This window comes from Pocillopora verrucosa, chromosome 4 (assembly GCF_036669915.1).
Source record: "Pocillopora verrucosa isolate sample1 chromosome 4, ASM3666991v2, whole genome shotgun sequence".
Taxonomy (NCBI): Eukaryota; Metazoa; Cnidaria; class Anthozoa; order Scleractinia; family Pocilloporidae; genus Pocillopora; species Pocillopora verrucosa.
The window spans coordinates 82,939-95,438 of NC_089315.1; the positions used below are offsets into that span (position 1 = coordinate 82,939).

At 35.7% G+C, this 12,500-nt stretch overlaps 1 protein-coding gene across 1 annotated transcript in view; it reads left to right on the forward strand.

Annotated features, from left to right (window-relative positions):
* The window catches only part of LOC136280125 (neurofilament medium polypeptide-like), a 46,277-nt gene that overhangs the window by 7,158 nt on the left and 26,619 nt on the right, over positions 1-12,500 (forward strand). The window contains exons 4-10 of the mRNA XM_066164812.1: positions 994-1,149; positions 1,584-1,631; positions 7,151-7,306; positions 7,741-7,788; positions 10,034-10,189; positions 10,624-10,671; positions 10,980-11,603. Coding sequence (XP_066020909.1) covers positions 994-1,149; positions 1,584-1,631; positions 7,151-7,306; positions 7,741-7,788; positions 10,034-10,189; positions 10,624-10,671; positions 10,980-11,603 — 1,236 coding nt within the window. The remainder of the gene's footprint in view (positions 1-993; positions 1,150-1,583; positions 1,632-7,150; positions 7,307-7,740; positions 7,789-10,033; positions 10,190-10,623; positions 10,672-10,979; positions 11,604-12,500) is intronic.

Genomic DNA, 12,500 nt, shown 5'->3' on the forward strand with positions numbered 1-12,500 from the left:
ATGTTCTTAAGGAGAAATTATTGAAAAGAACTGAAATGATTGGACATGATATCTACTGAGGAATTTAAAAGTTTGTTTAGATGAGAAAAATAGGACTTAATTAATAAGCACACATTGACCACTATGTTATGCTTTCATAGCACCATGAATTAAGAACAATCCCTTACTGGCAAACATTCAACTCTGGAATTTCTCAAGGGTCTGTGTTAGGATTGCCTCTATTTCCTACTTATATTCATGATATTTCTGATGGTTTTGCCTCTCTTCCTTTGATTTATACCAATGATACTAATCTGTTTGAAATTGTTGAAGAGTTGGTCGTACATGTACAAGGTGGTGGCCTAAATTTTGATTTAAATGTAATTTCTGAGTGGGCCGACAATGGTTGGTAACCATGAATCCTTTTAAATCTTGCAATGTTGTGTTTTCTATAAAGTGTAATAAACTACAGTGAAGTTGGAAGTAACAATTGATCTTGTTGGCCTTAAAGCAAGAATTTAATCCAGTAGGAATTTTCATTACTACTGGCTCCATTGTGTCTCTGTCCAGCAGTAAAATATCATGCCCAGAACTCCAAAGTTTCTTAGCAAATTCCTGAACTCAAATCTCTGCTTGACTGGGACCCTTTTCAAAGGAAGTTCAGAACAAAAGGAATCTGCAGTAATTCTGGGAGAGTAATGAGCAAGGTGAAGGTGACATAAAAACTGGAATTAAAAGTCACAAAATTGCTTTGCTGTTAAAGACCCATTGGTGAGCAAAGTTTTTAAAACCTGATTGAATCTTAACACGGACATTTAAACTACAATATACAATATTCATGTCCAATAGTTTTGCAGATCAAAATAATTCATTTTTAACCCTTCAAGTTTTTTTGGCAGGTTCAAGTTGGAGTTTTCTGCCAGTGACTGGTTGTTTAAAATAGGTAAATAAATAAATTAACAACTGGTGAATCCAGGACAGATTATTAATTTAAGGTTTTTTTTTAATCTTAAGAGGGACGAAAGAAAGAGGAAAACAGTATAGAGGGGCCAGTGAGAGGAAAGGAAGAGGAGCAAACAGAAGGAAGAATAACAAAGAAAGAAGGGGGAGGAACAAAGGAAATTGAATCTACCAAAAAGAGGAAGGAGGAAAGGCCATCCTTAGAGTCAGGTGTATCAAATGGTTAAATTTTCATAATTTGAGTGTACCTGATTTTTATATGCTCTGTGGGGCCTGTTGCTTCCTGTGTAATTTCTCCAGAATGAGCTGGGGCCCACCACTTCCCCTTACTTCAGAAGCCCCACAGCTTTTATCCCCTTTTTTCAGTCTTTACAATCATATATGATGGCTTACAGCTCTTGAATACTTTCCCCCCAGTATCCTCAAGCAGTGCAACTAACTGTAGGTGACTCTTTTTTTCCCCTACTTTGTTGTTGGCCAGAGGACCAGTTTGTTCACAATATCATCTACATGACATAAACAATTTCCGGAATATGCATTCTTCTCTGCTTTCCTTTGATGGGAACTGGTGGTGCACAAGTAATATCTTACAAAATGTCAGTAAAATATCATGGACATAATTACACTTTTGTTTTTGTTTGCAGAGATTGGTGGCCAGACTCCTGGAAATTTTCAAGGACCAAATAAAGCAGGTAACTTAAAAGGCAGTAAACATAATTTCAATTGTCTGATGTTGTAAATATTCTTGTCTCTGTGACTGGTACCTGTAAGGTGCTCTGTCTTAATTTTTTCATTTTGCATCGCACAAATCAGGTGATTATCAGTTAATCTCTCTCTCTCTCTTAAGATCAGCAGCAATATGTTTCTTTTACATAGGGTTACTTTTTCACAAATTAAAAAATTCACATAGAAATGCAAGGGCATCCCACTGTCAATTAGCTGGGAGGTAATTAAAAAAACATAAACTGGGATTAAATTTGACTGTTTGTTACAATTCAACCCTGGTGAAAATCTTTCAAGGATCTTTAAGGATCTTACAAGATCTTCATGAGGACCTTTGAGGATCCTCTTGAGGATCTTCATGAGGATCTTCAAAATTCTTGTTAAGATCTTCAAGGATCCTTCATTTTCTTGCCAAGATCTTCAAGGATCTTTCATTTTCTTGCCAAGATCTTCAAGGATCTTTCATTTTCTTGCCAAGATCTTCAAGGATCTTTGATTTTCTTGCCAAGATCTTCAAGGATCTTTGATTTTCTTGCCAAGATCTTCAAGGATCTTTGATTTTCTTGCCAAGATCTTCAAGGATCTTTGATTTTCTTGCCAAGATCTTTGAGGATCTTTGACTTTCTTGACAAGATCTTTAAGGATCTTTCATTTTCCTGTCAAGATCTTGTCTGGATCTTCAAAGATCTTTACATGAACTTTGAAGATCCTTTAAAGATCTTTGAAAATTCTTTGAGGATCTTCCAAATTCTTGTTAAGATCTTTGAGGATCTCTCATTTTCTTGCCAAGATCTTCAAGGATCTTTTTGAAAATTTTGAAGATCCTTTAAGATCTTGGAAAGAAAATAAAAGACCCTTAAAGATCTTGGCAATAAATTGAAAGATCTTTGAAGATCTTGGCATAAAAAAGAAAGATCCTTGAAGATTTTGACAGCCAAATTAAAGATCTTTGCAAGAGATTTGAAGATCCTTAAAGATCTTGACAAGAATGTCAGTGAACCTTGAAGATCCTGGCAAGGAAATGGAAGATCGTTGAAGATCTTAGCAAGAATGTTATAGAACCTTTGAAATTTTGACAAGAAAATAAGCATACTTAAATCCTCATACTAAGTTAAAAAGAAAAATTGAACCAAACATAAAAAAATGAAATAAAACTTTTTTTTATTGCTAAACGAGAATTACCCATCCTCTTCTAGTAGGACTACTTCTACACTATTTCTGTTCAGACTTTAGGTTAGTACTAAGATTTTCATTTTCCAAAAAATCTGGCAACAGTCCAGCTCAAAGATAAGAAGACCAAAGTATATGTGTTAAACTAGTCTAGGACTAGACTATGACCAGACTCAGACTACTCTTACAGAGGGGGTAAACATGAAAAAAAGGCAAACAAGAGTACTTCAATGACTATATTTCTGAACCATATTAACCTATATACCAAAGGAAAGCTTAGGAATCACACATACTGAATATAACTAATATGTTGCCCTAAACTAATTTGTTATTTGACATCAGATCAATTTGTCCACCACATGGTGTGAAAAACCTAGGTAAACTTGAGAAAAGATAACTGCACAAAGATTGCATGAAATCAAGTGTTTTTAGTGTCAAAACAAAGTACTAGGGTCGTTCTTTTGGATGAGCTGAGGAACTTTTGGAGTCGTTTATATTAAGGGCACAATGCCCGTTCAAAGTTCACCGAGATTATTAGGTGAGTTATTCCACAACATCTTACTTAAAATTCAGCTTATAGAGAAACTGTCAGCTTATCCATTTCAACTCAGTAAGAGGATACAGCCGTGAAAACTTCAGATTAATTGAACTAATACATCCTGAGGTACAAAATAAGTGTTTTCGGGAATTCATATGACAACCTCTAAAAGAGCTTTTTAAGTTGGTTACACAGAACCAAGTAAATTCACACCTTCAGAAACATGTCCTTCAGTGAGCGTCGAGGAGAATCTCTCTAGATCGATAAGCCTGTATCCTTGTCCCTGTAACACATCATTTGCATCCTCACTCTCCAAGAGCTCAGAGTAAGAATCATTAGGCGAGGATGGCATCTTCATTTTCTTTCCAGAAGTACCAATGAATTCTTTTCATTCAGCCCCTGAGTCAGAGCAATCGCGAGACCTGCTTGGAGTTTGATTGACGATTTCGGTTGTTTCCGTCTCTCTTTTCGCTTGTTTCTGAACTCCAGAAAACGCCTTTCCTTTACCTTTATTTCTGTGTACATTTTCCCTTTAGTTCCGACCATTGTCGATGATATTTGCCGTAACAACGAGCTTCTTATGTTTTTATGCGACCGTTAAAAATCTCGGCGCGTATAAATTCCTATCCCATAATGCAAAACCTTATTTGTTGTCATGTAAGTAGTCACAAAGTTTCCCGAAAGCCTCGAGCATGGCGTTGCTATGCGGTAACCTTCATTACACTCATTGTACAATAATTTTCTGCGAAAATTCCTTGTTGTGTTTAAATTATAAAACAGTGAGCCCTCAATTTACAATTTTGTTATGTTTGAAATTACTTGAGGATTTCAAAGGAACCTAATTCATAATGCAGAGATGTGGTAGAGATCTTGACAAAGTTGCCTTTGAGATCCACATCAAATTCAAAAAGGATCCTTACAAAGAGCTGTACAAAATCATGAAATGAATCTTTTAAAGATATTTGGAAGATCCTTTTCAATTCCTTGAGGATCTTAAAGGATTGTAGAACAGATCATGCAAAGATCTTGACTAGGATCCTTGTAACTCCTAATCAAATTCTTAAGGATCTTAGCAGGATCCCTAAAAGGTTCTTTTGAAGGTCTTTAAAAGATCCTCATTAAATCCTTGAGGATCCTGAAGGATCCTTGAAAAGATCCTGCAAAGATCTTGACTTAAGGATCCTTGTAAGATCCTGATCAAATTCCTAAGGATCCTGGCAAAGATCTTTACAGGATCCTTGAAAGGATCTTTTGTAGGTCTTTAAAAGATCCTCATTAAATCCTTGAGGATCTTGAAGGATCCTTGAAAAGATCTTGCAAAGATCTTGAGTAGGATCCTTGTAAGATCCTGATCAAATCCTTAAGGATCCTTGCAAAGATCTTAATAGGATCCTTGAAAGGATCTTTGGAAGGTCTTTAAAAGATCCTCATTAAATCCTTGAGGATCTTGAAAGATCCTCAAAAAGATCCTGCAAAGATCTTGACTAGGATCCTTGCAAGATCCTGATTAAATCCTTAAGGATCCTTACAAAGATCTTGAAAGGATCCTTGAAAGGATCTTTTGAGGGTCTTTGAAAGATCCTTGCTAAATCCTTGAGGATCTTGAAGGATCCTTGAAAAGAACTTTGCGAGGATCCTTATGAGGATCTTTGTAATATCCTTTGAGGATCTTTATCAAATCCTTGAGGATCTTAACAAACGTTTTTGCTTACAAAGATCTTTGAGGATCTTTTACAGATCCTTTAAAGATCTTTTAAAGATCCTTGTCCTTAAGGATCTTTGGCAGGTCTTTGTCAATCCTTGAAGATCCTCAAAGATCCTGTGAGGTTTTTCACCAGGGAACAGCTAAACTATGGCCATCTCTAGTGGGCTAAGAGACTGAAAAGATCAATATACTCCTGTGACTGTAGAGAAATTGTTTTTTACCCAAGTACAATAAAAAAGAAGCAAAAAAAAGAAGAAAAAGAAAATCAAGCTGGAGCCTTACAGTCCATGTCACTTGTTTCAACTTCAGGCCTACCATGATATATCAGTCCATTACAATTTGAAATCATCATGCAAACCAAAAGTTCTAGTCATTAAACACTGCAGTCATCAGGCAGAAAGGACACAGGAGAAGATGAACTGTAGTGCTTGATGAATATGTAAATTTCAAAATTATTTATTTTTATAACAAAGTGTGCGTGCTTGCCCCATATACTATGTGGCCTTCGTGAGAGCCTCATCGATTAAGGTTGAGATTTATTGGCATATGAAAGGTTCAATTTAAATTTTTGCTCCCTTACTCACAATGCACATGCCAAACAACTTACATTTCATTCACCAATGCATTTCATTTTAACTTAAAAGTATTTAGACAATAGAGACAGTAGATCATATAATATCTGTGTGAGTTCAGATAAATTAGGTTTTCTCTGTCTTTCTGTGATATTTTCTTGTTTTGAAAGTTATGCTCTTTTTGGTGACAAAAATGAAATCATTAAGTACTCAAACTGTCTCATCTCAACCCACCCAACCAAAAAAATAACTCTTGCATGCTATGCATGCCTATGTTTGTCACCATCAGCTTACTGAGACTTTTGAAAAAGAGAAAAAACTGGTTTTAATTACAATTGATTTGGCAGACATCATAGTCTGAGAGAGTGGCTTATAAGGTTTAATTCTGCTCTAGCCTGGCAAGCTCTGGTAGTAATGTTTATCTGTGCGTCTGAGTTATGATTTTTTATGGATAGATATTGCTGTTGTTGATAGATATTGCCGCTTTTTGTTTTTGATTTATAATTTCTTCATGTTCTTAAGGAGAAATTATTGAAAAGAACTGAAATGATTGGACATGATATCTACTGAGGAATTTAAAAGTTTGTTTAGATGAGAAAAATAGGACTTAATTAATAAGCACACATTGACCACTATGTTATGCTTTCATAGCACCATGAATTAAGAACAATCCCTTACTGGCAAACATTCAACTCTGGAATTTCTCAAGGGTCTGTGTTAGGATTGCCTCTATTTCCTACTTATATTCATGATATTTCTGATGGTTTTGCCTCTCTTCCTTTGATTTATACCAATGATACTAATCTGTTTGAAATTGTTGAAGAGTTGGTCGTACATGTACAAGGTGGTGGCCTAAATTTTGATTTAAATGTAATTTCTGAGTGGGCCGACAATGGTTGGTAACCATGAATCCTTTTAAATCTTGCAATGTTGTGTTTTCTATAAAGTGTAATAAACTACAGTGAAGTTGGAAGTAACAATTGATCTTGTTGGCCTTAAAGCAAGAATTTAATCCAGTAGGAATTTTCATTACTACTGGCTCCATTGTGTCTCTGTCCAGCAGTAAAATATCATGCCCAGAACTCCAAAGTTTCTTAGCAAATTCCTGAACTCAAATCTCTGCTTGACTGGGACCCTTTTCAAAGGAAGTTCAGAACAAAAGGAATCTGCAGTAATTCTGGGAGAGTAATGAGCAAGGTGAAGGTGACATAAAAACTGGAATTAAAAGTCACAAAATTGCGTTGCTGTTAAAGACCCATTGGTGAGCAAAGTTTTTAAAACCTGATTGAATCTTAACACGGACATTTAAACTACAATATACAATATTCATGTCCAATAGTTTTGCAGATCAAAATAATTCATTTTTAACCCTTCAAGTTTTTTGGCAGGTTCAAGTTGGAGTTTTCTGCCAGTGACTGGTTGTTTAAAATAGGTAAATAAATAAATTAACAACTGGTGAATCCAGGACAGATCATTAATTTAAGGTTTTTTTTTAATCTTAAGAGGGACGAAAGAAAGAGGAAAACAGTATAGAGGGGCCAGTGAGAGGAAAGGAAGAGGAGCAAACAGAAGGAAGAATAACAAAGAAAGAAGGGGGAGGAACAAAGGAAATTGAATCTACCAAAAAGAGGAAGGAGGAAAGGCCATCCTTAGAGTCAGGTGTATCAAATGGTTAAATTTTCATAATTTGAGTGTACCTGATTTTTATATGCTCTGTGGGGCCTGTTGCTTCCTGTGTAATTTCTCCAGAATGAGCTGGGGCCCACCACTTCCCCTTACTTCAGAAGCCCCACAGCTTTTATCCCCTTTTTTCAGTCTTTACAATCATATATGATGGCTTACAGCTCTTGAATACTTTCCCCCCAGTATCCTCAAGCAGTGCAACTAACTGTAGGTGACTCTTTTTTTCCCCTACTTTGTTGTTGGCCAGAGGACCAGTTTGTTCACAATATCATCTACATGACATAAACAATTTCCGGAATATGCATTCTTCTCTGCTTTCCTTTGATGGGAACTGGTGGTGCACAAGTAATATCTTACAAAATGTCAGTAAAATATCATGGACATAATTACACTTTTGTTTTTGTTTGCAGAGATTGGTGGCCAGACTCCTGGAAATTTTCAAGGACCAAATAAAGCAGGTAACTTAAAAGGCAGTAAACATAATTTCAATTGTCTGATGTTGTAAATATTCTTGTCTCTGTGACTGGTACCTGTAAGGTGCTCTGTCTTAATTTTTTCATTTTGCATCGCACAAATCAGGTGATTATCAGTTAATCTCTCTCTCTCTCTTAAGATCAGCAGCAATATGTTTCTTTTACATAGGGTTACTTTTTCACAAATTAAAAAATTCACATAGAAATGCAAGGGCATCCCACTGTCAATTAGCTGGGAGGTAATTAAAAAAACATAAACTGGGATTAAATTTGACTGTTTGTTACAATTCAACAGCTAAACTATGGCCATCTCTAGTGGGCTAAGAGACTGAAAAGATCAATATACTCCTGTGACTGTAGAGAAATTGTTTTTTACCCAAGTACAATAAAAAAGAAGCAAAAAAAAGAAGAAAAAGAAAATCAAGCTGGAGCCTTACAGTCCATGTCACTTGTTTCAACTTCAGGCCTACCATGATATATCAGTCCATTACAATTTGAAATCATCATGCAAACCAAAAGTTCTAGTCATTAAACACTGCAGTCATCAGGCAGAAAGGACACAGGAGAAGATGAACTGTAGTGCTTGATGAATATGTAAATTTCAAAATTATTTATCTTTATAACAAAGTGTGCGTGCTTGCCCCATATACTATGTGGCCTTCGTGAGAGCCTCATCGATTAAGGTTGAGATTTATTGGCATATGAAAGGTTCAATTTAAATTTTTGCTCCCTTACTCACAATGCACATGCCAAACAACTTACATTTCATTCACCGATGCATTTCATTTTAACTTAAAAGTATTTAGACAATAGAGACAGTAGATCATATAATATCTGTGTGAGTTCAGATAAATTAGGTTTTTTCTGTCTTTCTGTGATATTTTCTTGTTTTGAAAGTTATGCTCTTTTTGGTGACAAAAATGAAATCATTAAGTACTCAAACTGTCTCATCTCAACCCACCCAACCAAAAAAATAACTCTTGCATGCTATGCATGCCTATGTTTGTCACCATCAGCTTACTGAGACTTTTGAAAAAGAGAAAAAACTGGTTTTAATTACAATTGATTTGGCAGACATCATAGTCTGAGAGAGTGGCTTATAAGGTTTAATTCTGCTCTAGCCTGGCAAGCTCTGGTAGTAATGTTTATCTGTGCGTCTGAGTTATGATTTTTATGGATAGATATTGCTGTTGTTGATAGATATTGCCGCTTTTTGTTTTTGATTTATAATTTCTTCATGTTCTTAAGGAGAAATTATTGAAAAGAACTGAAATGATTGGACATGATATCTACTGAGGAATTTAAAAGTTTGTTTAGATGAGAAAAATAGGACTTAATTAATAAGCACACATTGACCACTATGTTATGCTTTCATAGCACCATGAATTAAGAACAATCCCTTACTGGCAAACATTCAACTCTGGAATTTCTCAAGGGTCTGTGTTAGGATTGCCTCTATTTCCTACTTATATTCATGATATTTCTGATGGTTTTGCCTCTCTTCCTTTGATTTATACCAATGATACTAATCTGTTTGAAATTGTTGAAGAGTTGGTCGTACATGTACAAGGTGGTGGCCTAAATTTTGATTTAAATGTAATTTCTGAGTGGGCCGACAATGGTTGGTAACCATGAATCCTTTTAAATCTTGCAATGTTGTGTTTTCTATAAAGTGTAATAAACTACAGTGAAGTTGGAAGTAACAATTGATCTTGTTGGCCTTAAAGCAAGAATTTAATCCAGTAGGAATTTTCATTACTACTGGCTCCATTGTGTCTCTGTCCAGCAGTAAAATATCATGCCCAGAACTCCAAAGTTTCTTAGCAAATTCCTGAACTCAAATCTCTGCTTGACTGGGACCCTTTTCAAAGGAAGTTCAGAACAAAAGGAATCTGCAGTAATTCTGGGAGAGTAATGAGCAAGGTGAAGGTGACATAAAAACTGGAATTAAAAGTCACAAAATTGCTTTGCTGTTAAAGACCCATTGGTGAGCAAAGTTTTTAAAACCTGATTGAATCTTAACACGGACATTTAAACTACAATATACAATATTCATGTCCAATAGTTTTGCAGATCAAAATAATTCATTTTTAACCCTTCAAGTTTTTTTGGCAGGTTCAAGTTGGAGTTTTCTGCCAGTGACTGGTTGTTTAAAATAGGTAAATAAATAAATTAACAACTGGTGAATCCAGGACAGATCATTAATTTAAGGTTTTTTTTTAATCTTAAGAGGGACGAAAGAAAGAGGAAAACAGTATAGAGGGGCCAGTGAGAGGAAAGGAAGAGGAGCAAACAGAAGGAAGAATAACAAAGAAAGAAGGGGGAGGAACAAAGGAAATTGAATCTACCAAAAAGAGGAAGGAGGAAAGGCCATCCTTAGAGTCAGGTGTATCAAATGGTTAAATTTTCATAATTTGAGTGTACCTGATTTTTATATGCTCTGTGGGGCCTGTTGCTTCCTGTGTAATTTCTCCAGAATGAGCTGGGGCCCACCACTTCCCCTTACTTCAGAAGCCCCACAGCTTTTATCCCCTTTTTTCAGTCTTTACAATCATATATGATGGCTTACAGCTCTTGAATACTTTCCCCCCAGTATCCTCAAGCAGTGCAACTAACTGTAGGTGACTCTTTTTTTCCCCTACTTTGTTGTTGGCCAGAGGACCAGTTTGTTCACAATATCATCTACATGACATAAACAATTTCCGGAATATGCATTCTTCTCTGCTTTCCTTTGATGGGAACTGGTGGTGCACAAGTAATATCTTACAAAATGTCAGTAAAATATCATGGACATAATTACACTTTTGTTTTTGTTTGCAGAGATTGGTGGCCAGACTCCTGGAAATTTTCAAGGACCAAATAAAGCAGGTAACTTAAAAGGCAGTAAACATAATTTCAATTGTCTGATGTTGTAAATATTCTTGTCTCTGTGACTGGTACCAGTAAGGTGCTCTGTCTTAATTTTTTCATTTTGCATCGCACAAATCAGGTGATTATCAGTTAATCTCTCTCTCTCTTAAGATCAGCAGCAATATGTTTCTTTTACATAGGGTTACTTTTTCACAAATTAAAAAATTCACATAGAAATGCAAGGGCATCCCACTGTCAATTAGCTGGGAGGTAATTAAAAAAACATAAACTGGGATTGAATTTGACTGTTTGTTGCAATTCAACAGATAAGGATTTGGACATTAAGGTTGATGTAGAAGAGTTGAAACCTAAAGAAACCAATGTGCCTAACACAACCATACCAACAGAGTCTGGAGGATGCCAAGAGGTTCAATACCAGAGGGCACCTGATATGTTGCCTACAGAGGGAAGTGTGTTTCAATTAGAAACAGGAGATCTTCAAGAATTCAAAGAGAGAGTTTTGTGCTCAATTGCTGATAATTACATCAAGAAGACACCACCACAGTCAATGGAAGGGCATGATAAGTTTGAAAAACACTTGTCAAAAATGAAGGCCATTATTACATGTGTCAGTAAAGGAAGTTTGGTGATAACAGTGAAGTGTGAATCCCTCCAAATCTTGGAGAAATTGTGGTCAGAGTATTCATCTGGTCGTCTTGGTGAAGTGGTTCAAAAATGTTTTGTGACTGAAAAGATCTTGAAGGAATTTAACCTGAGTGAGCTGAAGCTAAAAACAACAATGGACGTAGAAGAGTACAATGCAAGGAAAGTTTACTTTGAGAGAGTTGCACATAGCTCTCAGTCATACTTCAGAAGTTCTGAAGGTCATGAACCACATTTGGAAAGAAGGAAACAGGAGATGGAGGTTGTGGATTTCGAGAAAATGAAAGGTAATTGCAAGACTCAAATTAAAACTTGTAACTGAGAAATCTAATGAAACAAAAATTTTGTCATGGGTTTTTACAGCAATCCTACGCAGTCAATCTTTAACTTCCAAGATCTGATTGTTTTATTTCCCATCTAGCTGTTACACATTTCCTTGTAAATTAGTTACAAGAATTTGGCATTAGATCAAGATTCCAACTTCTACTTGTGAAGTTTAAGTATTCTCATCACCTGTTTGCTTTATAATGTGGATAAAGGATATTTTAGGGAGAAGTTACATTTTTCAATCAGTTCTGGGAGTTAAAGGGTTAATATAAGGAGTTTGTTTTGAACAGTGATAATTTGTGATGAGTCCTTTAAAAACTGTCATCCTTTGCTGTGTATGTCCATGGCTGGTCATGAAAAATAACTGGCAGAACGAAGTAAAATTTTGAACCTTGATGATAGAAAGGTCACAAACACTTAAAAATTTATGAAAAGAAGTATTTTTGAAAGGAAACTATTCCCCCTTTAGTTTTGCCGTATTTTGTTTTTGAGGTATTTTCCTTTTAAAAAGTATCTCTACTGTCAGTGTATAGAGTGATATGCTGCTTACACCAATCAGATAGCCGCAGTAGGGTATGTATCTCGCACCAACCAGATCACAGCATAGGGGTATGAGTGCGCAAGTCAGAGTGTCAGGGTATTGTCCCTCATGTCATGGAATTTGGGTTTCGCAAATGTTACAATGGAATCAACCCAACTTTGACGAACACTAAGAATTTCATTGCATAACAAAGATCTGTAAGGTCATTTACCTATTTAAATGGTCCATTTTATATTTTTTCAGCCAAACGAAACAAAAGGCTTGTCTTTTCTAGTAGAATTTTGATTAAGTCTGGATATAACGCGCGCTGGTATTA